The 27,251-nt window shown below is 44.5% G+C and overlaps 1 protein-coding gene across 5 annotated transcripts in view; it reads left to right on the top strand.

Moving 5' to 3' along the window:
- LOC120452216 (RNA-binding protein 208) overlaps nucleotides 1-27,251 on the top strand; it is a 56,796-nt gene that overhangs the window by 8,052 nt on the left and 21,493 nt on the right. For 3 of the 5 annotated variants that reach the window (XM_039636338.1, XM_039636340.1, XM_039636339.1), the window contains exons 1-2: nucleotides 9,172-9,304; nucleotides 10,900-11,900. In XM_039636338.1, coding sequence (XP_039492272.1) covers nucleotides 11,411-11,900 — 490 coding nt within the window. In that variant the 5' untranslated portion in view covers nucleotides 9,172-9,304; nucleotides 10,900-11,410. Of the gene's footprint in view, nucleotides 1-5,022; nucleotides 5,207-9,171; nucleotides 9,305-10,899; nucleotides 11,901-27,251 lie in introns of those variants that run through there. The other 2 variants (XM_039636342.2, XM_039636341.2) reach the window with 1 other exon arrangement.

Here is a 27,251-nt window from a genome sequence, read left to right as displayed (position 1 = left end):
CAATTGTTGTATCAAACTTTTGGCATTATGCCAGTTAGCTTCGTGTAGCTGCCGCTTTCGAGCAGACCAAAGTCCGTCGCTTTTTGGCGTTCGATGAGCTGGAAAACGCGATCGTGGCTGGAAAAGAGCGGGGGTGGCGGAAAAAGGGAAAAACTTTTTTGACAGCGCAACATGCAAAAACAAATTACCAAACAGTCAAACTGTCAATTACGGGGCAATTAGTTGGCTTCGATTAAATGGCAGTCGCCGTTGTAGTTGTAGTTGTAGTTGTAGTTGCTGTCGTCGCTTAAGCCGTTTTGGCCCCGTTTACAATGGCAGCACGTCGTCCGCACTGCCACTACCACTACCACAAGCAAGTGCCCAACTTGGTAACTCCCCCAGCTGGGAAGCAGTGTGCAAATATTTGTGGCTGAAAATTAATGTCCGACAAGCCAGCGGCATGGACAACTTTCTGTGATAATTGGCCCATTGCACTGGGCCCGCTTAAGTGGCCAGCCGCCCAGCCAGCAGTTTGATTTATTCCCGCTCCCTGGGCTGAGACTCTGGCACTGTGGCACTCGATAGCCAGGTGCACGGATCGGATGCATCCCCGGTGGCCACTCAAACGGCAAATACACAACATTTACAACTGTGCCGGCCAAGGATCCGGCCAGTTGCACAATGCACTTTCGGGCCTGGCAACTGATAAGAAGATAAATGAGTCCGTTCGGTCGCCAGGAGTTAAGTCCTGCACTCAGAGAAGGATATGCCATGACTTATCGAATTTCGCAAGCAATAAACTTTTTGAAGGCACTGCCAAATGTGAAGGATGTTCGAAGGACTTTGCTTGCATTAATAAGTCGTTTCATTACTTTCCATGGAGAAAATTATCATTGTTTTATGAAAAAACCCAAAAACGCATTGTCTTTTACAGCTAATAAACAATGCTAACACAATTATGGAAAATTAAATTTACAAAATTTGAATGCAAGTTGATTGTGAATTTAATTACGAGCTTAATGAGGTATGACATTCCACATTTGTACCATTATTTCCCATATTTTGATAAAGAATCTGATTATTTTCTTGTTGAAAAGTTTTTAATTATGAGCTAAAATAATAACATTTTTGCTGAGCACATTCATAATATATTTATTAAATTACAAACTAAAGTTTTGCTTGGAGTGTATAGCTAATAAATTCATTCAGATGGCAATAAGAAATGGCATTTGAAAGTTTTATGATCGTATAAAACAGCGGAGGGCTGTCGCCCATTTAAGCAGCACATTTCTGCTGCTCCAGCACAGGATATGCAAAGTGGAGCCGAGACGGTGTCCTTCCAAAAAGTTGCCACTCCTCTATCTTTGTTTGTTGGCTCAGACTGCCGTAGGCTGGCTGGCATATGCGAACTGCAAATTATGAGCGATAGCATGGCCCGTGCGTCTGAACGGAGTCTTGGGCTATATACCCCGATACGGCTTTGGATCTGGCTAGTCTCCCGTGCGACGGCACATTTGGCATTGCTCATACGACGTGTGGTCGCAATATGCACTGTTGCGTGTCCTTCCGGAAACAGCTGTCAGTACACTGGAATATGCAACTATTTTGCAGCTGAACTATATATAGTGAATTATATTCCTTATATGAATTTCTGTGAAATCTGAGCTGATTTAAAAATGTTACTGATAGTGGTTGAGATCCATTTAATCGTAGAAAATAATTTGTTAACCAACTCTGTTAACATTTTTTCTCTGCACTGGATGTATGGAAGTGCATGCTGCGAGTATCTACGGCACTGCACTTTTGCCGATTGATGCCTTTGGCATGCTTTTGTGTTTGGCTCCAGCTGCAGTTTCATCTGCATCCTCAGTTCCATCCTCATCCTCATCCGCATCCGCATCCCCATCCTCATCGGCATCTCCATCTCTTGCCAATGCCGCAGCCTGAGTGATGTGGGGCCTAATTTATGGCCCGGTTTGCCTGCTGGCTCGTTCTGCATACCGAAATGGCAAACGGCCACTGTCAAAGCAGGAAAGCAACAGAAACTGCAGCGGCAACTGCAGAAAATTGCATGGCATTAGATCGACGATTACCCCCGCAACTGGGCTCCTATAAATTGCATTTCATACCTCGCCGCGCTCCTAATTATGCAACCCAACTCGATCCAATCCAATCCGATCCGTTCCGTTCCGCTGCGGTTCCTGGAGAGCCAGCTGCTGGCCTCATAAATATGCATTACAGCATATACTTTCACCTGTCGCTGGACGCGACATCAATCAACGTCCATTAGGCCGAAGAAGTGCAACAGGAAGCGGAAGTGTGGCACACATACGCAGGTGCCACTTAAAGACACGCATAGGGGAAATCAAAACAGGAAAGCGAGGAAGTTTTGTTGGTAGTACTTGCATACCAAAGAATAAAACAATTAAAAGTATTTATTCCTTTATTTTAGACCTTTAAAACAGTTGATAATCAATCGAAAAGGAAATCGAGGAAGTTTTATTGGTGGCACTTACTTACCAAACACAAAACAATTAAAATTATTTATTCCTTTGTATTAGGCATTTGAAACTGTTGATAATCAGTACATCAGTAAGTTTTTCCTATTAAATATTCTTCGATTTCAAAGCCTTTTCAGCTCATTTGGCATGAAGCCATTTTCACTGAAATAAAAACGTAGCATATTTAACATGTCTGCTGGTCATCAACTAACAAACAATCTGGCTCCGTTTCCTTGGGCTGCCCAGGAAGGCAGCCTGTCAACTGAGTCTCTGCTTTCAGCCTTCGAGTGAAAAGCGCACACACACACATATATACACACACACACATATCGTCGTCCTGTCAGCGGCAACAACAAATGATAAAATGTTTGCGTCCAGCCAGCGACTTTCTCTTGCTTTCATCTCCATGCGGAGAGAGGGTGTGGAAAGCGAAATAATTTAATTTCGCCTGCCATGTTCGCCGCAGGCCGTCGCCCGCTGAATTTGTTTTATTAAAAACTGTGCACTATACTGGCTGGCAAATGAAAGAAATGAAATCAAATACTCAAAAATGAGCAAATAAGGCGAAACGAAGGCGGCGAAAACGCAACGCAACGCAACGCAAACCAAAAAAATACAGAAACAGAGGCAAAAATGTACAATATACAAAATATGTACTCGCGATGGGGCTTGGCAATGTTGTAATTTCTTGGGGTAAGTCGCGAAACGCTTTGTTTTGCAGATTTCCTTTGACGGTTTGACGGTTATTTAATTTGCTCTTTCCCCCAAAGAAATTGGGCCACAAAATCTACGTAATCCCCAGTGCCAGTGCCAGTGCCATGACAAAATGTTAATGCTAATGCTATAAATGCTCGACCATCATTTGTCTTCATTCATCTTTGCCAATTGTCCACCCATCCGAGTTTCGAACGCCACTCGAAATCATTAATTTCAAATATTATCCTCGACTGGCAAAAACCCCACCACGGTGAATGGTAAATTGTAATGCGAGCGGCATATTCATAAATATACAATAACTTCGGTGCCATTTAGCGGCAAATAATTTGCAAGAGACACGCCCACTTTTTAGTGTGGGCAAGTGTTGCTACACAGGGAAAAAAAACATGCTCATGTTCTGACTGGCTGTGGTATAGAAGCAAACCCTGTGAATTATATATATTCCTTCAGAGAAATGAATTCTTTAAACTAAATGTAATCAATAAAAGTAATATGTTTAGTATTTCTGTAGTTTTTCTTATAGTGCCTGGTCCTTTTTTCATATTTATCGCCGCCTCTGCCAGTTCTTTATTAAGCAAACTAATCATGACCCTTTGTGGCCGACACGTGGCTGATAAAAGCGGACCCGGGGACGGCAAATAATGTGCGCTCTGATGGTTGGAATGGACCCAGGATGGGATCCTTGGCAACAGCTTCCACATTCTGCTTCGGCATTCCCATAACGCCGAGCATATTCAAGGTTCGCCCAGGCAAATCCTTTAAGTGTCATTCGGTGGCCCTTGAATTTGGTTGCAACGTTTGCTCTAGTTTTTCTCCCTTTTGCCCAGCATTTTTGGGCGAGTTGTTTGCACACTTTTTATGCGTTTGGATTTGCACATTTGGACACTAGTTAATTATGTTCTTAGTCCCTTTTATGTCACAATTTTCATTTGGCAACATCAAATAAACTAAATGTCCGGCAGGGGCTCGGCCGGAAAATGCCGCCCGTTTTCGGGGGGGAGGGAAAACTGTCTACCGCAATTGTCGTGGCAAGGTAAACAAATATGCGTGTATGGCTGGCTGGCTAACTACATTGCCCATTGGCTGCAGTCCTGATCCTGGGGGTTCCAGGAGGGGTTCCTCGTGGTACCAAGTGGGGTGGCTTGGGATGGCTTTGGGGTGGAACAAATGTGCCTATTTGTAGCTGGTGTGGGGTCTTTGGTGCGGTCGTCTGCTATAAAATTCTGTGCGGAATGGACATTCGGACTTTTAATATGCTCGAGTAATGTCTGCATTAACAGAATTCATTTGCAGGACATGGCCAGCAGCCAGGACAACCCCATTCATGTGTGCTTGTGTGTGTGTGTGTGTGTGTGTGTGCCTCTGTGTGTGTGCGTTCGCATGTTGTGTGTTGGTGTGGAGAAAACAAATTTATGTCGTGCTACTTGCTGAAATTGGATTTCTGGCCGCTGCTCCCCTTGGTTGTTATTGTTGTCGTCACATCGTTGCTTTTTAGTCACCGAAATGAGAGGGAAAACCCAAGGAGAAATACCAAAAACTTAACCCACAGGAGGACAATGGTTGGGGTATGAAGTTTGTTTCCATTCTTGGTTTTAGTACGTGTAATCCTTTTTCATGCACGCCACTTCGGAGGACATTTGTCGGCCTTGGCATTAGTCTCAGGTTAGTCGTTTGTCCTCACAGTCGTAATCAAGTTGAATGCCTCAATTAGGTTGCTGTCGAGTCTCCAACTCGAAATTGGAATGACCTGGCACGTGTTTTTATTTTCATCTTTATCTATTTATTGTCTAATTTTAATGGTCCATCGCTTCGCTCTCGGTTGCAGAATGGCAAATTGCCCAGGAACCTGCCCGCCCTGTGTGCCATGGAAATGGCGTTGCGTACCAACTCCTTTGCCACGCCCACACCTCCTGCCCATCCCCCTCTGCCTCACGCAGCGAGGACCGAAGGAGGCGGACAGGACATGGAGGACTCTGACGAGGAAATGGAGTACATGCCGCCGCTGCACAGTGAGTACAGTTGCACTGCCGCAAAATTTATATAAAAAAAAATAAGTACGATTATAATATTGTACTATTAAAATAATTTTTTTTGCAATTAATAATAACAAATAAAAAGCTATCTCATAAGAAATTTGACTTTGGGTCATGCCACTAATATTGACATATAAGATAACACCTTAAAGCCAGCCATGTCGCAACCATTTTTCGCGGTGTAAGAGCACCTTTCCCCGTCCAGTGGCAAATTCAATTAAAAATTTTTGAAACTGCTCCACCTGCACGTGCGTGACGAGCTTCTGACGTCCGGCAATGATGGTCGGGAGCAGCAGCACCTGGCAACCCTGGCCATCCTGGCTATCCCGGCTATCCCGCCATCCAACCATTCATTGGTCCTTTGGTCCAGTGGCTCAGTGGTTCAGTGCTCCGTTGTCAGAGGCGCACTGTCAGGCGTTTCAATTTACTTTTATGTCTCGCAGCCTTATCGCGGCGCAAATTGAAATGAAATCTTGACACAATCAGCATGCCCATGCCACCGGCAGCTCGGATTCCCACATACAATTAAGTTAAACGCTGACCATCAATTATGGGACGAGGCTGTAAGGCAGCTGGGTGCCGGTGTGTCCCGCAATGGGCAAAAGTTTGCTGCCCAAATATATATCTTTGTATATTTATCCCAGGGTGGTAAATAGACAAGCAGGACAGGAACAACACAACACAAAAAAAAAAAAAACACCCAGGGGAAGGCCAAGTCAAAGCGACAAAAAATTGTCAACTTATGAGAAAGTCCCTGCCCTTTCTCGTCCCACATTCCGGTATGTTCCGCTATAGATAATATCAAAAACTTTTGCTCGGCAAACAAAAGCCTCGGTAGCACTGGCAAATGGTCTCGAAATCTCCTCCAAACTCGCCTGTTTATTTATATTAATATTTTTATCATTTTATGACGACTCTACAAATGTGAAAGACGCCATTCTGACCACCTTGAGCCGGGATTGTGGCCGAAACTTTTCTGCAACTTAAATTCACTTTATTTGCTCGTTGTGTTGAGCAACCGTATTAATCCGCTGCCAGAGCAACATTTACATTTCATTTGTGCGCCACGCCCGTAAATATGATAGAATAATGAATATATAAATCAAACGAAACTTTCTCCGTTACGCCTTGGTGTATTTAGTTGGTGTTTAGCATTTTGTGTAATAAATCAATAGTGGGATTTTTGTGTGCAAGATTATTTGGTTTTGGTTTTGGAGCGGGCTTAAGTTAACTCATTTCTAGGATGGGATGAAAAAGGATTAATGTGTATTTTGGGTATAAGAATAAAATATTACGATTACCTAGGGACTTCAAAATGCTGCATACATTCAGAAAGCATGCTTAATCTAGTTGTAAGCACTTTTCATACTGTTCTAGCCACTAATGATTTGGGTCACTCCGAAGCTAGAGTTTAACCTTCTATTAGAACCGTATAAATATAGTTAAACAAATGCATTGTGTTTGCATTGCGATCAAATTAAGAGGGCTCAAATTCAAGGGGAAATTAACAGCAGCTGGCTTTCGTCTTCTCCTATTTTTGCCTCCTTTAAAAAGCCCGCGGCAGCAGCTGTAAGTGCTTCGCTTTGCAGCTGTTCCAATTTTTAGTGTAAATAACCCCGGTAGCAGCAGCAGCCTTGTTTTTGTCCCCTGCTTGAGTTTTCCCAGCGCAACCCACCCCATCGCCTTCCGCCCACCCATTTTCCACTTTCCACGCTTTCCCTCTTCGGCACACTTGTCAATATGAAAATGTTGCCGCTGCTGCTGGGCCGCTGATGTTGCCGGTGGCGCTGCTGTTGCTGCCGTTGCTGCTGCATTTTTTCGCTCACCTGAATGTTTGTTCAGTCAGAAAGTTTTGATTTATTTACGGCGCAAGTTTTACATTTTACACGACACTCGCCTCCAATTACACGCCGCTGCCACTGGCACAGCCAGCAACCCTTCCAACTGAACTCATTTGCACCTCAGCAACCCTCGGCTGCAGCGCTAAAAAAAAAAAAAAGAAAAAGTACTAAATAAAAGAGTAAAACTGAAATGCTTTCCTTCAGATTTTAATCGCTCACGTGAGTCCTGCGAGTGTGTGAGTGTGAGCGCGCAGTTGCTGTTTGTGTTCTTACATATTTAGTCGCAGGATAATATGTCGCCAAGCTGCTATCGCTATCGCTGTTGCTGTATTACTTTCTGATTTTCCTGCTCATGTTGCCGCTGCCGCTAACTTTCCATCATTGTCGTCACGGCGAACTTGGTCATTTGCATATTGCAGCAGCTAGGGTTCCAGTCGGACCTGAAATAGGTCTATGCTAATCCAGCACTCACTGGCATATATACATAATATAATAAATTATACTTAAAAAATTAATTATGTCATATAAAAGTATTGCATTTATATAAAATTAAATCAATTTATTTATTTACTATAATACGCCCTGCTTATAAAGGTTATTTATACCGCTTAAGTTATGCGTGCGACAAGTTCCTTACATTTCAGTCACTTTTCCTCAGCTTAACCCCTTCTTTGACGTGGTTTTTTTCGCTGGTGTTGCATGCAACGCAAGCGATATCTGTTACACCATCGACGTCATTTCGTCCTCGTTTGTGCTTGTGTGTGTTTGTGCCTGGCCCATGAATATGCAACGCAGAGTTTTCCTCGTTATTCCCCGCCTTGCAAGATTGGAATGGGTATCTGTATCCGTTTCCGCTTTGCGGGAAATCGATCAAGGGCCGCTTTGAGATACCAAAGAGTAGATTGTCACTTTGGAGGCTCAACTCGAAACTACAGGAAAACATACTTAAATCGAACCAAGGCTGTATATTTATAGTCTTACAAAATCCGTATTATTTTTAGTATCTATGAGCTACGAAAATAATGTAACTACTACTGTCTGCTTAATATGGAAATGCAGGACTTTCCGTTTGCCTTATGAACTTAAGAAGTTCTCCCTTTTTCATGGTCCTAAGTGACCTTGAAGTAGGTGGAAAGGAATATTTCTGCGGCAGACTCCTTGCCTTTCGCCTGGCCCAAAAAACCAGAGCCATTTGCTACTTAGACTACTAGATCTTGGCCACTTTTCCCTCCACATGGCCGCAAAACGCCGCCCAGAGTTTTGGGCCCAACATCTTTGGAGGTCTGCGTCTAATACGCTCTCGGCGAAGAGTAACAGTTGCTAAAATGTTTTCCATTGTTTTCACGCTCAACAAAAGGCAGACAATTAGTTTTCTTAAACGACAAATCAAGTAGAAATTAAGTGGTGGCGGGCAAGGGCAAAACCAAAAGCAAAAGCAGCCGCAACGCGCTGAGTGCTGCGGGTGGTTGGGTGGTGGGTGGCTTAGTGGGTGGTTTACTGGGCGGTTTGCCGGGTGGCTGGAGAGTGATAACAAAACAAAAGTGGATTATTGGCTCTCGAGCACATAAACAATGGCATGTGGGCCTGTGTGTTTCTGGCCCTTTGTTTGTTTGCCCAGTGTAAAGCGTTTAAGAACACTCCACTCACGACTGTGCGGCTTTTGCATAATGACTAAAAAGGCGCTAATGTAATCGGCACTCGAAACGGCTGTTAGAACTAGACCTTATTAAGAAATATGATAAGGCGGATTAACAGAGTGGCTATGTATAACACACAAGTATGCCATAATATCCAGGAAAAGTAGGGAAATTTTCCTGAGAGTTAGCACAAAGAAAATTGTGGAAAACCTTTAGTGAATGCAGCAACCTTTTCGAGATTTCAAATGCGCATGCCTGAGAGAAAGATTTTCCCAGCAGGACTTCGGCCGCCGCTCGGGACTTTTCCTTTTGGCCAGCACGAATGGAAAACATTCGGCAAGGATGAAAGATTTTCGGAGCGGCAGCGACGCCGGCAGAATAACGGTAAACGACCGGAGCGGTACGATGTGTTGACTATTTGTGAGGCGGACGAAGGCGCTTCGCTTTCAGTTTGAATTGTGTCCTCGTTAAGAAAGGATATTCGTTACATTGTTGTTAAGTTGTTATTATAATTTCACAAACAAACCAACCAACCAACCAAAAGCAAACCGAAAGCCAACTGCTCGCTAAAGAGAATTCAAAATAAAAACCGAAAAGTAAGAAAAAGCGAGAAAAAAGGAAAATCCCAGCAATCGACGAAGTGATACAAACGAAAGCCGAACAAATGAAAAACTAACTCAGAATTCAACTAAATATAAATCTGCAAAAATAAATATTAAAGCTTGGAAAATAAAAGAAAATATTTATAAATCAGTTATATTTTTATTAAGTTTAGTTTTTCAGTTTTATTTTACACACTGAGTGCTAGCTGTTTAAGTGTTTGAAAAAGATATTTGGTTTGGTGCTACTTTTCAAAAGACTTTTGTTGCATAAACTTTCCAAGTGTTTCGAACTGCAAGATGTGTGAATCGAACTTTATTAAGTGCCATTTAAAGTTAGAATTTTTTTTATAGCGTTTAAAAATTTTCTTAGACTTTGGATAGAATTCTTTTAGAAAATCGATTCAAGTTGTGAATTTTTGAAAACGCCTAACCCGTTTCGAGTTTCTTGGCTCCGTTGTCAACCAGGCGAGCATCGATTTTGGCCATATTTACATAGTCAGCCAGAACGCTTTTTGCGTGCATGTATTTTGTTGTGCCTGTTGTGTTTTTGGCCATATCCACATTATGTACAACTACAGGCGTCTGGCACTTCGGCTTGTGGGCCACATAAACCGACAACGAGCAGCCAATAAATGCTGCCTGCCGACTGGGTTTCTATATAAAAAGGACACTGCAGCTGTGTGTGATTCATACTCTCATTCTCCGGCAAACACACTCGCACACACTCGTACATACACTCGCCTGAAAAAAAAGAGGGAATGCTGAGTGCCGTATGTATTTTGTATTTTTGGTGTGGCCCTTGCACTCGTCCTGGTTTTTTCTTCGTTTTATCCTTGCGGCCGCGAGTGCTTCCGTGTGTCCTGGGCCCCCAAATAAACATAAAAATATAAGTTTATATTTATATTTATACATAGCATTTGTCCGTCTGTCTGTCCTCCGTCGTGCGCGAGATATAAAAACCGGAAGCGTCTGATCCTGACACTTGCCAACACTTGTGGCGTACAGGGTGTCAGGACTCGCTTTGTTTGGGCTGCTGGGAATGCCATCTTTCGGGGTCCTGTCGTAAAAGCCCGGCACGGTTCCTTGTGCGTGTTTTTTGGCACTTGTATTCCGCTGCTTTTATTATTATTGTTATAATTTTTTTTTTTCTTTTTTTTTTGTTGGCTTGGAAGCTGACTGAGCTCGCTGAGCTGTCTGTTTCTGCGTTTCTGCTTTTGGCACTTAGACATTGCGTTACGCGCATAACTTTTTATTTTTTGTTGGCTCATGTTTCGCTTTGTATGCGTATGCCGGAGCACACAAATCGTAAAATATTAAATTTAATTTTTCAAATGATGTGTGAATGGCTTAGTCTTGATATATATATGATAATGGCTGTGCGCGGTGCCAATAAAAACGAGAAAAGTCGTCAGTTTTATTTACTTTTCTTATGGTTCGAAGGACTTTGATCACACTAGCAGCCAGGCGTAGTTAATTATCCCTGTTTGTTCGTTTGTACTCATAATTTACAGCTTGCGGAATAATTTCCATTTTTTGTTTCGCAAATATTTCGTCAAGCTAAAGAATTATGTGCTTTAATATTTCCATAGAAAAATATAACCAAGGGAATCCACTTGCCTTGAGTGCTGGGGATTCTGCCTGGAAACATAATTCAAAAAACCAAATGAACTTTTCGAAAACAAAATTCATTGGTCTGTGATAAGTGAAGGTCTAGCAAAGAGGAAATTTTTTATAAAAACTAAAACCAACCACAAACAACACGAAGCGGAACAAACGTCAAGGAAAACCACAAAAAACGGCAGCATTTCCCAAATTAGCAAAATTGTAGAAATTATTTAATGCATCAAATCGTTTGATCAAACAACAAGCAGCAGCATCACCACCAGCAACAAAAACGGTGCGGTTTCACACAAAAAAGGCGGCCATTCAAAATAAAAAAAAAAACCGCGAACCTAGCCAAATTATAACACAATTTATTTATATCATCAACTGCAAGGCGCCAGGCACTTCATTAAGCATTAAAGCGAGCTGCGTTTAACCGCAGAACGTGCAAATTTCGCACCGCAAAAGTACCAGCACCACTGAGCCACCAGCCGGAAAATGTTGGCCATGCCCACGCTGATGATGCCAGCCACCGCCCAGATGACGCTCAGCGCCGCCCACGGAAAACCCTACGAGACAAAGCTGCTGGCCATCCACCAGACGCATCTCCAGCAGCAGCAGCAACAGGCTTCCGCTCCCCCGCAGCAGCAGCAGCAGTCGCAGCAGCAGCCACCCAACGGCAAACAGCAGTCGCAGCAGATGACCATTGTCACCACCCAGCAGCAGCAGCAGCAACAACAGCAGCAGCAGCAGCATCCCCAGTCGCAGTCGCCGCATCAGCAGCAGCAGTCGCAACAGCAGGCCGCCGCAGCAGCAGCCGCTGCAGCCGCAGCAGCCCACCATCAGCAGCAGCAGGCGGTGGCCGCAGCAGTCTGTGCCGCCCAGCAGCAGGCTGTGGTGGTGCAACAGCAGCAGCAGCAGTACCAGATCCACTCGCAGCAGCAGTCGCCGCAGCAGCAGCAGGTGCTCTGCATCTCGCCCAAGCAGGGTAAGCTTAAGAAACAGTACTATATAGTTACTATATAAGGACTTTCGAATACCTCAAAGGGAATCTACAACCATCATTATGTTGCAAGGCTTATTGGCAACATTAATATTCGAGTTTTCCTTTGCGTAATTGTCATAATCGATATGTTGATGGGCCAGCTAATAAAATTCGTAACCCAAACTGGGTAGCTCCCTTGACGATTCGCTGATGGATGAGCGTTACCCATTGAGGTGTGGGCTCGGCCCATTTGTTTACAAGGACCTCCAACACTTTGGGCACTTATCGATTGGCTTTTATTGCCTGCCTACGCCTATGGCTATACTTCAGTTCCAGTTCCGAGTCGCAGGTCCATACAAATTTCACGAGTTTTACGAGCAGCTTGAGCAGCAGTTCAAGTAATGCTTTTTATGGTCTCGTCGTAAAAGTCGGCCAAGCCTCTAATAGCTGTCTAATGATATTTGGCCCCCAGAACGATGGCCGCGTGCTTGTCAAAGTTTACGTTTTCACTTTGCCTCTAAATATATAAAAAGAAGAAAATAGCCCACACACATCACCTATCACGTATCAGTATCACAATTATAGAAGCAAAGGTGTCGTCTGCCTTTGTTACCCTGCTAAATCAAATAGAAATCAATTTGAAATTATTGACAATTTCCACAGTGACATTGGCTCAGTCAATCGACTCGCCTCGATTCCATTCGATTCGATTTTGATTTGGACTCCCTGATTCTTCGATTTTGTCATAGTTGGCATTCTGACTAAACGAAAGGCAAACACACTCGTGGCAAAAGCAAACAGACGGCGTGGGTGGCAATGTAAATACCAGGAGAAATGGGCATTGGGAATGGGGCGTGGCACTTGTCTGTCTGCTGCTGCTCTTGTTTTGTTTCTTCGCTTTTTTGTGTGCGATCCACAGGCGGAGTAAAAAGTGCAAGACAAGACGAGCCAGTGAAGTGCGGCGGACAACGCGGGGTATACGTAACATTTAAACGCACGTCCACACTTGACCAGCTTTTCCTAGACAGGGAATTGAAAATCGAACTGGAGATGGAACCGTGGAGCTGTGGAGCTGTGGAGCTGTAGTAGAACTGTGGAAAGAAAGAAAAGTTTCTTTCGCAAGTTTACTGGCGTTGCTTTGCGGCAAATTTGTTTTTAAATTTGCCGAGTGTCTGCCGAAATTTTCAATTGAATCCGTTTGTAGAAGATGCAGAAACAAATTGCCAAAAGCGAACGACACAAGAATGTGCAACTCGAAAGTTGTAAGCAAACAGACAAAGGCAGCCGTTGAATTTGGCTTATAAAGAGGCAACTCTTTTTGTCTGAGTGTCGCAACCGGCAAATGTCGTCCTTTGTTAAGGACGGTAAGGACGTTGACTGATGCGTTGGCACAGCTGCCAAGTAGCCTGGCCATTGTTGTGCTCCCAGTTTTCCTTTTTTCTTTTTTTTTTTCATTTTTCCTATTGGCTTGGTTGGTCCAACTTTAAACAGGTGATCGATTTTTCACTTTGTCGCCATGGCGCTTTACGCGTTGGCCGAGCGAAAATTTAATAAAATGTGGCGGGTCGGAATTTAATCCGCTTGCAGGCGGCTTGCGACACCTATCGTATATTAAAAATGGCATATTTAAATTATAAAATAAAGTGAAATAAAATTGAGCGCGCAGAGCTGTGCAGATTATGGCTGAGTTTGTAGCCCATTTAGCTGTAGCTGCTGCCATAATGCAAATTATTTATATTATTTTATCTATACATTTTTTTGCCTAGCTCTCTCCAACGATTTGCATATTCATGTTTCTGGCTGCAGCGATAGTTTTTGCACTGTGCTTGAATGTAATTGAATAAATAAGCATATTAAATGTTTACCGACAGCCAACATACATTTTTTATAATTACAGCTTAGGCTGGGCGGCCCTTTTTGCAGGACAAACCCTGAATATATATGGGAAAACACTAAAAATTCTGTTGGAGAAGCCATTAAGAGCCCTATAATTGGACTGATGAATTCAGAGACGTAGTTCGGAATAACAATTGGCGAGTGGGAGAAGCTGCCTTAAAAGTGGAGTATAAATTCAATTCGGCGTCTGCTGCTGAGTTAATGCATTTTCCGCTTCCATTGGCACACACAAAGACCGATTCGTGTGCGAAAGTCGAATGTCCTTTGGCTGCACCTGCTGCTAACGCTGCTCCCTAATGATAATGATAATGATGATGATGATTACGATTATTATTGGCAGGCAATGGCATTGCATGCCGAGTGCATTTTGTCAACCTGCTCAATGCTCATTGCTCACTACTGTTCACTGCTCGCTAACTCATCGCCCATTATCGTCATTATTGTGGCCGTTAAGTACGTTTGCCGCCATTATCATTCCGCCATGTCCTGGCGTGTCCTTGCTCCCTTGCAGTTATTATGCTTTAAATATGCCAGCTGCGTGCTACCCTTTGCTATATCTTGGGCATTTTTTCCGCCACAACGCCTTGCCTCGCCTCGTTGTTGCAGCTGCTCAATGGTTTTTAAAATTGAAAACTATATATCAATTGTGCCTAGGCCAAGGGGATAGTTTGTCGTCTGGTCCGGAGGCATTGGCATCGCCATCTCGTCCTTTGTCTGGCTGCGCTTTTTTTCTCCACCCAGCTGCTCTGCTTTCTCCTTATGGGCTTTCATTTATTTGCTATTAACCTGTCATTGTTCATTTTTATTATTGTGTGGTTTTTATGCTCGCTTTTTGCGCTTTGTCCTCGCCATTTGTTGTTGTTGCAATCGTGTCTCGCGGCATTTTCTTACACGTGTGTGTGTGTGTTGCTATATGTGTGTGTGCAATAAATTGTTATTATCGCCGAGTTGCAGCATGTCGTCGTCGTCCTTTTGGCAGGACTTCGCCTTGTCCTCCGCAGACCATGCCGAAAGATTTATAACTTTTATTATTATTGAAGCTTATTTGCCGCTTTATCTGGCGCCCCCGACTTTGGCTCACAGCTCAGCCATAGTTTACGACTGGAAAATCAATCATACGCCATGTTTGACGCCCCAGCCAAGTCAGCCGACCATCACCTGCCAGCTTGCAAAAGGAAATGGAGTCCCCAGTGGGAACCCTTTTGTTTTTTGTTTTCCCCGGGTTGTCAACGTCGTTTTGTATTAATTTTTCACCGCCACCCGACACTCATTGATGTTGGCTGTCATTAATGTCTTTGCCCTGCTGTCCATTCGCTGTCCACTTTGGCAGCGACTTTGTCTGGCTGCCAGCAAGGTGCTGGAATGCAGCAAAGAATACCCAATACCCAAAGGATGCACTCGCAAAAATTGCACTTCACTTTACGATGATCGATTCGAATGAATGAAAAGTTTATCTATAAAAATTGGTCAGACGGTTGGCTGCAGCTGAAAAGTTTGCACATTCATTTAATTAGTTTGGAGTCTTTTTATGTTAGTATATGATGATCCATATAGTTAAGTATTCTCCACGTGTGACAGGATATAGAATACAACATATGGCATCCCATATATGCTGCAGAATGGGGCATTTCTTTACAGGCTGCCCTCTTAATTCAGTGGGCGGTGCAAGTGGGCAATGGATTAGTATGCCAAGTGACGTCCAGCGGCTGATGCCTTGTTATTAAGTGGACGCTGCAGTTCCTCCACTACCACTTGCTGCTGCCGCTGGCTGGACAGAGGGAAAACTTTTTACAAACGTCACTCCTGTCCAGAGCTGCCTGGCATTCCGCCTGATTTTCCGCCCGTTTTCCTCGTCCTTTCTTGGGCTGCCTTTCTTTTGTTTTTTTGCTAAATGCCAGCAAACAACAAAAGCAGCATAAGGCAGTTTGGACAGCCGGGATGAGCATACAACTACGTAGCTAATACTTTAGCAGCCGGATTAGGTTCAATTGGAGCGGGCAGCGGGCTAAAGAGGAGAAGGGCGTAAAAAAAGAGACATCCCGGCTGGAAAAAAAATCTCAAGCCCACACATACACACACACACAAAGACACACACACAAACACACAGCAACACTCACATGCAACAAGGACTGAAAGAGAAAAGGAGGAAGGAATAAAAACTGTTGTAGCAGGCATTAAAGTTTAAACGTTGGTAAATTCCTACAGCTTCCGCTTTGTTGGACTTCCTGACAGTCACAGCGGGGACAATGGACCGCTTGACTGGACAAGGCCAGGTGGAGGCGGTGAAGACGGTGGGGGGGTACTACAGAGGAGGTCCTGTGGTCTGGTCAGGTGCGTTGTGTGCGTGATGGGTGCAAATTAAAGGACGATTACAAATATCGATCAAGTAGCCTTTGAAGACGAGCCAAGGCAGTAAGTCGAATATCGTGTAACATCTCTGTCTTCTCTTGTGTGCTGAGAATGATTAAAAGCTTTATGTTCTTTAGTTTGAGCTATAGAGGGAGACCATATAAAAGTAATTAAAAATGTATAATATTATAGAGAATATCTTGATTTCTTTTGGTATGACGCTTAGGTTTCTGACTGGAACATAACTGGGTTTCTACTGATGTCGATATTCAATTTATTATATTTTATTCCGATATCCAAAACTTTAAAGACCTTCGCAGATGAGTCTGCCAAAAAGCATATAAAACGTGAATACTTTCCCCAGGAGCGGCGTTGCATACTTTTGTGCGCAGCGTTGGCAGATAAAAATGTTTGGCGGGCCATCATAACACGCACATGCACATATACAAATACAAATACAAATACAAATACAAATGCATATGGTGGCAGCATTGTGCTTGTTATCCTGCGGGCACAGCATCCACATGCGGATCCCAGTGCTCGTAATTTCGCAATCGTCAATCATGATCAATGTTTTATACACAGCATTTTAAATGTCAGCCAGACTCGCATGCAAAATGTCTGGTCCTCTTCCTGTTGGAAAAATCGATGCCGTTCAGCCGTTCCGTCTGGCAGCGGCTTTAAAGTCCACTTTTGGGTTGGGGTTGGGGTTTGGGGTTGGGGTTTGGGGGCTGAGGTCAGCCGGGGGTCAGCTGGGCAGCCATTTTGCCGTACGGGTAGGTGGGCGCCTTTGCCTTTGTCTTTGGCGCCTGTTTGGAGGCTGTCGCAGCCACAGGAACTGGACGCAGCAACAGAAACAGGCCATGTCCGTGGCACCGGGCACAATGCAGTCGGCAGTCAACGCATTTGACAATGTCAGCCAAAGGGTGGCCATGGTTACCATTCAGTGTTGGCTTAAGTTCGCTTCCCTTGGGGATCCACAGAGAGATTAGTGGTGCTGCACATGGAGGTGAAAGTTCAATGGGCGTTTATGCATTTCTCCTTTTTTTCCCTCTATTTCTAGTTACCACAATTTAGAAACTTAAATTCATTTTGTTTAAGCTTTCTCTTGCCAACTTAACCAGCACGTATGTATGTAAATCCCCTTGGAAACAAACCCCCCATCACTACACCCCTGTTTGCCTACGGCTGCTGCCTGTGTTGGCCATGCGATGGCGCTATCTTGGTCATCCTCCGGCCATGACCATCGTCAACAGGATCCTCCTCGAATGACTAACAGCAGCTGCGGTGCCTGCCGTCAACTGAGGCAGAGACAAAAGCAGCAGCAGCAGCAGCAGCGACCGCACAAAAAGCCACAAAGCCACATCCGTCTGTGCGCCGCTTGGGTCACTCGCTGCTCTGCTCTGCTCCTGGGTCGTGGCATGGCCTTTTGTTCTGCAGCTGCCGCGTGACCAGCCAAACAAGCAGCACCACCCAAGCACCACCTTCACCACCACCCACTGCTCCTCCATGCTCCCCTGACTTTGTGGCAACCGCGACACTTCCCCGTTCGCTGATTTGTATATTTCGTGGCAGCATAATTTATTGATTGAGTGTTTGGCCAGTCCACAGCAGCCACCCTGTGCCCTTACAATCACTAAAACCACACACCACCCAACCACCCAACCACCCAGACACCCATGACCCTGCACCACCTTGCACAACCACCCACTTTCAATTCCGACTTTCAATTGTCATTGCGAATATTTCAGCTCGTTCTTTTTGCAGCGTTTTGTTTTGCTGGCCCTGTCGGTTTGATTTTGTCAGCTACGCTTTGTTGCGCTTTTCGCCAGCTCCGTCTGTCCCGCTTTTCCCGCTTTTCCTGATTTTCCACGCTTTTCCCCATCTTCATTCCCGTTAACTGTGTTTTTGCATCCAAACTAACACCGACCGCCGATCCACCGACTTTGCTGAAAATTTAAATTGGTTTGTTTTGTACTGCGGCGGCTTCTGGTGCACTGGCAGAAAAAGGGCCAACACTTTAACACATTAATATAATTATAAGCATGTTTCATTTCATATTTATAACTGTCCAAATATTTACTGCTACGCAGTTTCGTTTCTTGATAACATGATGTATTCAGTTGTATGGTTTTAATTATAAATTGCACATATTTGATGTTAAGGGAATACATTTAGTTCGTTTAATGGCATTTGCATAATTGACATAAAAGGACACTTTTCCCAGTGTCGTACTGCCACTGTTTCCAGAGCAGCGCTGCCATAAAATTGCAAATTGCAATTCGCTGGCAGGTCTTGGTCTTTTTCCACTTTCCCTCAACCCCACCCGGACTTTTCCGCCCGCTTTTCCCCCTCACTCAAGATGTCTGGCAGACATCAGCGTCATGTTGCGCATCGTTGACAAAGTTACGAGAAACTGTGGTAAATTTTATTTGAATTTCCAATGCATCTGCTGCCGCTTTCCTGCTTTTCCCTGCTTTTCTCCGCTTTTCTCCGCTTTTCTCCGCTTTTCTCTGCTTTTCCCCTAGCCCCAAAGCAGCAGCTGCTCGTTGCGGTTGGCAAGCGTTGATGAATGGAATGCAGTTAGCACCCGAAAAGCATGAAGCTTTCTTTTGATTATGGTATACTCCTCCCTTTATCATCACTGCTCCGTATTTTAGCCACCAATTAATCATGGCCCTGGGCAATCACTTTCTGCTTCATTAATGATCGCAGCCAGCCGCAAAAGATAAGCCCTGGCAGAGCAATTTTTAATCATAATGGGATCTCGCATCCGAGGGATCTCATCCCCACCTCAGTGCCATGTCAAACTTGTTGAGGCCGCCTCGAGGAGCCAGCCCGCATCATTGGCGGAATTGGAGGCCCAGGGCCAAGACAAAGACAACATGTCAAACAAGATGGGATGTGGCACGCTTTAATGATAACAATAAAACAGCTCACACAACGCGCGCAGACATCAATGTCACACATGCGGAGCGGGAAATGCGGCAAAGCACCAGCACAACTTTCAACTTTTACAGCAGGGGCAACAAAAATAAAAGTATGAGGGTGTTTCTTTTTTTTTTTTTTTTTTTTTGAAAAATTGCCAGAGCAGCTTCTGCGTTAAATCAAAAAATTATATAGTCATATAGCCGGGCGCACACACATCGTGTTTGCGCCATAACCAACACATGGCCCGGAACAGGAGCAACATGCTCGGCATTTGGGTGCGGGCCCACTGCGAGTGATAAAGGCGATAAGGATGGCAAGGAAAAGCCACGGCTGGCAAAAATTAATTTATAATAGGCATCCTTAACGAGATGACAAGCCTGCCGAATGAGATAATGGCATCAAAAGGCGTGGCTCGTCGTCGGGATTTGTGGGCCGACCCCGTCGCATGTTTGGCAAATAACGAAATTACTTAACGTAGGAAAATAGGATGGCGCTTGTAAGCTGTTGCTAATAAATATTTCAAAATGGGAAAATGTGATTTCCAGCAGTGCAAGAGAGAGAGAGAGAGAAATAGGAGAAGAACTTTCCTATTAAACCGGTAATTAATTATGCAAGTCGAGACGCGGGCAAATGACGTTGGTCGAAAGGTTGGTCAGTGAACCCAGGAGCGCCTAATTTGGGTTTTATACCTGTCTCGTCTGACGCTATCTCCCCCGCATATCCTGTCATTAACTGTCGCTCATCGGCATTAGCTCACTGGAGCTGCACAAACGCCATGAATCCTTGAATCCTTGAATCCGAACTGATGGCTGATACAGGGCGCGCGCAATAAAGTGTATTTTATGGGCAAATTATGTTTATTAGTGTGTCAAAATGTCAGCCTTATGCACGACAAACACACATATTAAAAAGCACATATAAAAATGAAATATGAAGCCTCAGACACACAGGGTCATAAAAGTATGGCTTTTTCGGCAGCCAATTTCGGAGAGTAAGGTAATTTCGGAGCACCAGCTTAAAAGAAGGACCGCAAGCCACACACAACAAAGTGGCGGTCAAAGGGCAGCAAAGGCCGAAGGGCGAAGGGCGAAAAAGGACGAGATGCAGGACGAGATGCGGGATGAGATGCAGGACGAGGCTGCAGGACGAGGCTGCAGGACGAGATGCAGGACGAGATGCAGGACGAGATGCAGGACGAGGCTGCAGGCATTGTAAAGCGGCCTTGTCCGTTGTCTACATTGTGGCAGCAGATATAATTCGATTTGCAAGCTATTCCCAACCCGCACACGAGCACACGATTCGAATATGAAAATGAAAATCATCGTAAAATTTCTTGAAGTGAAAAACCTTGAGCGATCACTGAAAGCAAAGTGCAGCAACGTTAAGGAATTACTTGGGAAGTTGACCAAGCACTTATATATTCTAACAATGTTTCAAAAATGTTAACCAAAGTGTGCTTTGGTTTTATTATTCTTATGATAATCGGGAAACTTTAATTGGCAGACGCTTGCTTAGCTTTTTTCCAAGTGTAAGCCAACGAACCGGGCAGCAACAAACAAATTACAACAATGGGCGGGCAACATTGTTGCATCAGAGAACGCGCCGCGATGCATGCTAAAAGTAATGCACAATGACAAACGCTCGTCCCAAACCACCACCATTACCACCACTATCACCGCTACCACCACTGCCACCACTACCACCACTGCACTGGCACCGTGGCACCACCGAATCCGGCTGAAAAAACCCCGGGGGCGAGTGCCACAAAGACTGGGCCAGCATATAAAAATAGTGGCTGGCAAGATGGAGGAGGAGCGAGTGCCTTTGCCATTGCTTTTGCCCCTGCGATTGCGATTGCAGCCCACGCAGGATGGCCAACGCGCATGACGCGCTCCTCCAACCGCCGCAAACTCACTGGCTGTTCCGCTGACCCACCGCCCCACCAGGAGCCACCGAGAAGCACCGAGCAGCACTCAAACCACCCAGACGCCCACTAGCGGAAGCTGACGAAATGTTGCCGATGAGCATTGCTAACGATGTGGGCAAGAACAACACAACGCCTACGAGGACGAAGCGATGACGATGACGAGGACATAGCCAGGACGAAAGCAGGACGAAAGCAGGACGAAGTCGGCAGCAACAAAATTGCAGCTAGCCACTTTCTTCCTGGGCGGGAATTGCATTATCTGCGCGCGTGTGTGTGTTTGTGTGTGCCTGTGTTTGTTGCGTTTTTATTTGCCGTCTATGTCTTTGTGTCTTTGTTGCTATTTTTTTTTTTCTATTTTCCAGCTTCGGCTGCCTTCATTTGCCGCCCACTTTTTGTTTTTGGCCCGCTCGTTGCTCCTCGTCGGCGGTTGGGCGTAAAACTTTTAAATTAGAAATTTTTGTTAGTTGCAGAAATCGAGGATTGGGGAAGGGCAAAAGTGAAGTGTTGGGACGCCAGCACTCAATAGTTTTTTACACTTTGTTAGTCGGTTAGTTTTTGTTGTGCAGTTTTTGTTGTTCTTTTTATTTTGTATTTTTTTTTGTTGTGTTTCTAGTTGTGCGCTGCATTGTGGTTTCCATTGGCACTCGACAGTTGCTATTAATTTTTAATTTTTTCTTTTGGCTTTGCGCTCCTATTTTTTACCCCTTTCCTGTGAGGTCAAAGTTTTAATGCAATTTCGGCGAGAGTGTTGAATAAGAAACAGCCTAAATGATTTGAAAACAATCAAAGGCTTATGGGTATATGATGATTTTAAAAGGAGAGATTGCGGATTTTATTTCGGATTTTATTTCTTTCTATTACCTCTTTTTTTTTTTGCTCACAATAAAACCCATTAACATTGTGCGCCCACAAAAGTAGGCAACACTTTTCGTGGGCTTCCTTTGTGCGCCGTGTCCCGTCAACTTGTTATTGCCTATTTGGCCAGGTCTGGAGTTGAACAAAAGATGAGGTGATTGAAATTTCGCTTCACAAAAGAGAAAAGGCAAGAAAGCCAGAGATAATTTCAGCAATAGGCGTCACCTAATGGCATTCCGCAAATTGTTTGTTGAATTCACAGGCAAGGGCAAACGCCTGTCAAAACGACTGAGATTCAGGACTTCGGGACTTACTTCCTCTCTTTCCCCCGAGCTCCTTGTCCTAAAGGAATGGCATAAAAAAAAGGTTGTCATGCTGCCAAGAAGCGGCGAAGACGATGACAAAAAACAACAACTTAATACCCAGCTGATGCCTATTAAGCACAGCATTTGTGGCACCACCAACACCCACCAACACCCACCAACACCCACCAACACCCACCATTCACCAGCCAGCACCCATCCACCCAATACCACCCACTGTGCAGCGCTGCGTGTGTCTTGCCCTGATTTTGTGGCTGTGATATTTTCATTTGCTTGATTTGTTTTGGCATAATTCTGCCGTCTTTTCGACTTTTTTCCTTTCGGCTGGGCTATTGGTAAATTATTGGGAATCTCGTTGTGGTTGCGGAACTCGCATCGTTTGGGCATTGCCAAACCGCAAATCAGCAGTTTTCTGTTTTTTTTTTTGTTTTTTTTCCTCCCCCATTTTTCCCCTTAGCCTCGCATATTAAGCATTCGCCATGGTGGCCCGGGCTCCACTAATTTGGGCATGCCAAGTGACGATGCACACGTAGCAGCAATAATTTCGGCTAATTGCTCTCTGAACAGCAATTTAAATGCGAAATGAATTCAGTGTTTGCCATACGCCCACAGAAAGAGGGCCAGAAAATAGTTTCATTTGAAACTACTGCTGCAGTTGTAATAATATTACGCATACGCCGGGTGTGTGTGTGTGCGCCCACTGCAGGCTGCATATTAAAAACGAGTTTTGCCGTTTTTGGCCAGACTAGACCGGACTAGACCGGACCACGACGAGCCACTGGAATCCGGAATATGGATATCTAGTCTCGTCATACATACATGTCGAGTATGACTTTCATTGCAATTCATATCTGAGCGCAGACATCGCTCGGAAAATGGCAGAAATTAAATTCGTCTCTCGACTGACAAATGTCCCCCGAGTGGGCAAAACCAGAAAAGTACTTGACGATACGTAAAAGTCAAGTCAAATTGCAGGCAACTTCCCCTTCCCGAACGCCACCCCTTTTTCCATAAGTCAGCTTGTAATGTTGTTAACCATCCAAAGATACTGTCAGTGTAGTGGCCACAGAATGCAAGGGGAATGGGGGATGGGGCGGGGAATGTCCTGTGGGGCACGACTCTTCTGGCTGTATCTGCAGCATTGTATCTTTAGTGCTGCCGCCGGAGTCGGCAACTTCAACTTGCTCCGGGTTTTTGCTGCTCCTGCTGGTCGTCGCTTTGGCTTGGTTTCACTGGGTTTCACTCTGGGTTGGGTTTGGCTTGGTTTGGGTGGCTGAAGAGCAGCTGATGTTGATGATGATACACACTCAAGTGCGCTTTGGGTACAGCAGTTGAGTAAATACACAAACAGGACACACACACACACACGTGGGCAAGTGAGAGGACACCCACACTCACACACAAACACACACACGGGCACACACGGGCACACGCGTCGTATGCGCAATATGGCGACGTCTAAGTTGACTTTGGCGCTGTTGCCGCTCTTACTTATTTATGCCAATTTTTGGCCTGCGTGTGCGAGAGTGCGATGTGCCTGCCGGATTGTGGCTCGTTTGTTATTGTTGATTTTCGGCCGGCTTTGCTTCTATTTAAGCATTTAAAGCAAGATGCTACGTGAGCTGAATGCCGTGCTTTGAACACCCCCAACCTACACTGCGAAAAGTCTGCACTAATTTGGGCATTAAGCAGTTAAAGAGATCATGTAAGATAGAAAGAAAAGCGTACAGTAATAATATGTTTTAAAGACTGATACTTACTTAGCACATAAATAGCCCGAATAAGTTTAATTTCACATTCAATGCAGATTATTTATTTATAATTTGCTCGATTTAAAAGCTGTCTAACTTGTTCATTTTGAAATCCTCACCGCTGCGTTACAGTAATCCCCCTTATGAGCCAACCAACATGACCCACTCCCACCAACTGGGATATGTTTAAATTCCACCCCTTAACCCACTGACATCCCCAGGGACATTAAAGACCTCCAAACCAAACCAAACGAAACCGAATACGAATCCAAATCCAGTCAACCAACGAACCAAGCAGCCGGCACAAATTTAACCAACTGAAGCCACTTGGGAATCGCTCTGACATCGCTCGCGCATTGGTTTTATTTCATTAGTTCTGCGCCAATTTAAATATTTAACGAACATTGCGAGTTGATAGCATTTGCCGGCAGCTTTAAATTGACAAAAGCGAAACAGAGCGAGATCGAAAAAAGAAGTGGGCAAATGAACGCGACTGTGGCATAGATTAAATTTCCGCTCTTATGAATGCGCGTAGCTAATAGAAACGGTGGTGCAGGCTGGGTGGTGCTGGCCAGTTGGGTGGTTCGATGGTGGTTGGGTGGTTAGGTGGCTGCGACAGCATGGTAGCTGCATATATTTTGAGTTAGGTCCCTGCTGATGCCGCACATCCGTGGTCCCCGCTCGTCGTTCGTCAGTTTCAAATGTCCGAAAAAAGAAATCCAATTTGCCCGGCGCTGCCTCGCTTTGGCAATGCCCCATGGACATGCGTTAATAAAAAAGAAAAAAAAAAAAGAGAGCGCTCACAAAAAAAAAATAAGATGGAAAACGTCGGGCCAAAACAACAGAGGCAGGAAAAAAACGGGCCAACTGGCGACGACTGCAGCCGGGCACCCAAACTGAAATCCAAAACTGGGGGCCACGGCCATGGGAACGTGTAGAAAATAAAAATTTCTATTTAAATGGCAAAAATCAACAAATGCAACGCAAAACAATCTAAAACACAAATCGAAATTAAATGACCGCACTTGCAAACAAAAGCGGGCTTCACAGAAAACAGAAAGCGGCCAAGCACACAGGCACACACCAACACACACACACACACAGAGGTACATGTGCACAGTGAAAAAAGTGGGGGAACATGGCAAAAACAAGCCACTCGTGGCCAACAAAAAAAGAGCGAGAGTTTCGAAAAAAATGGAAAGCAAGTGACTGAAATAAAGTGCAGCAGCTGCGCAGCTTTCTATAAAAAAAAGGTAACAAGGTTTGTAAGAGTGTGCAGGCTGTGGAGCAGGGAAAGGGATGGTGAAGAGGGGAGGGGTGTCGGTCAGCTTGCCGGCCGATTTTCCATGTATGTGTTAGCCAAATGCTAGACGCGGGTTGTGCAATTTCAACATTTCATTCAGCGACGATTTTTGAATTTCCAGCTCGTCGTCTTGTGCGCTTTTCCGCCTGCGATGCATTTATTACTTTTTAACATGGTTAATGCCTCAGCAGAGCTGGGATTTTAGTCTGAATTTAAGGAATTATTAAATAAATAGTACATACATCTGTTTGTACCTTTTTAATGAAATTCAAGCTTATGGCTATTATACATTAATTTGCTTATAAAGCCGCCCCTAGAAATGATCTCATTCGGCAGCCATTTGAACACCTTTCTGTGTCTTTTCGGCCAGATTAATTAACTGCAAACGTGCGAGACTAAATGAAGTCACTTGCCCGGCTTTTCCATAAAAAGGAGCCGCATACACTTTACAATTAACACTCCAACGCTCATTGAACCCCATCCCAGCCTAACCCATATGTACAAGTCATGTTGGGGAGTTGGGCCAAAAAAAAGGAAAAAAAAGGAGTATCACTGCCACTATTACGATACTATAACCACGACAGAGATTCGGGCCAACGGACTAACGAGTGACACTACGAAATAAAGGGAAATGCCCCGTAAGTGTGGATATATCAACACCTACTGTTTACTCCTATATACAAGCCGCCCACAGCACAAACAAAAATTGGAACTGGCCAAGTGTAATGGAAGCGGAAAAGAGACGAAAGACCGGTAACGGCGGAAAATAAAAACGGTAACCGCAATTTGACCCAGGTTTTTACTTGCTTTACATTTTCGTGGCGCCCGACAAATATGCAGATTGGCGGGGGACTCCCTCCCCTCCCTTACCGCACCTGCGACGCGTTTACCTCTAACATGTGCTACCAACGACGACAGATACATTTTCCGGGTGCTGGTTTGGTTTGGTTTGGTTTGTGTTTCCATCCCCCAGCCCAACCCGTTCCACCCCCTTTGACAAACGCTTACAGCAGCGTTAAATGTTCACCAGGGGTTGTGGGGCGGGGGGCGTGGGGCGGGGGGCGGTCATGTTGTCTATAGCCATGCTGTGCGTTTGTGTGCGTGGGTTATAACTAACCCGGACCCAAATGCAAACACATGGGCTTCGAAACAGCACGGATAGAAAATTATTTCGAATATTTATAACAAGAGTAGATAGAATTTTGAAATCAATAATATCAAACATACATGATTTGGGTAATTATAACTCGTTGAAACTAGCTCATAATGGTGAAATTAAAAGCCAAATATCTCTTTGCAACTTACTCATAATGGTGGGATTAAAAGATAAATATCTCGTTGAAACTTGCTCATTATGGTGAAATTAATAGAGAAATTATGTATCCATACATAGTCTACCCATTTTAAAGTGATATTAATCATACTTAGTTACTGATTGTGTAACAATATTTTTATAAAATATAAACCACTAAGCTGGTAACCTCTAGCTGTTCAGCAAGTGGTCAAATTTCCTGCCAGTGTACCGCCTGGTTTCTTTAAGCCAAGTTTGTTTTGTTTCGGCCAGCGCTGCTTTTGTTGTTTCTAGGCCGGAACACACGCAATTTCCATTTCGCAGTGGCTCTGTGTGTAGAGATTGCCAAGTTAAAAGGCAACATGTTCTTGGCACTCGGCACTCAGGACTCCGGACTTTGGACTTTGGACTCCCGGACTCAACCTTGCTGCATTTCTTGGCCTGTCCTGCCTTTTTTCGATTCCTGGCTACGCAAATTCGTTGTCGTCTACGGGTTTTCCAAGTGCTACTACTGCTGCTGCTGCATTGTGAGCTTCACACGATTGTCAAACCCCATGAAGTTGGAAAATCGAAAAATATCCGTTGTAGGCAGTAGGCTACTGGCATTTAAATGCGAATTTTGCACGCGATCTGCAAACGGAATGTGGGAGCCTGCCACATTTAAATCAAATTATTGACATTTGCTTAAAGGCCGGGCGCTTGAGTCGCATACAAATGATTTAAGTTTC

The sequence above is a fragment of the Drosophila santomea genome, chromosome 3R (genome assembly GCF_016746245.2).
Source record: "Drosophila santomea strain STO CAGO 1482 chromosome 3R, Prin_Dsan_1.1, whole genome shotgun sequence".
Classification (NCBI taxonomy): Eukaryota; Metazoa; Arthropoda; class Insecta; order Diptera; family Drosophilidae; genus Drosophila; species Drosophila santomea.
The sequence above is the reverse complement of the archived record's forward strand: the minus strand, read 5'-3'. Positions and strand labels throughout refer to the sequence as shown.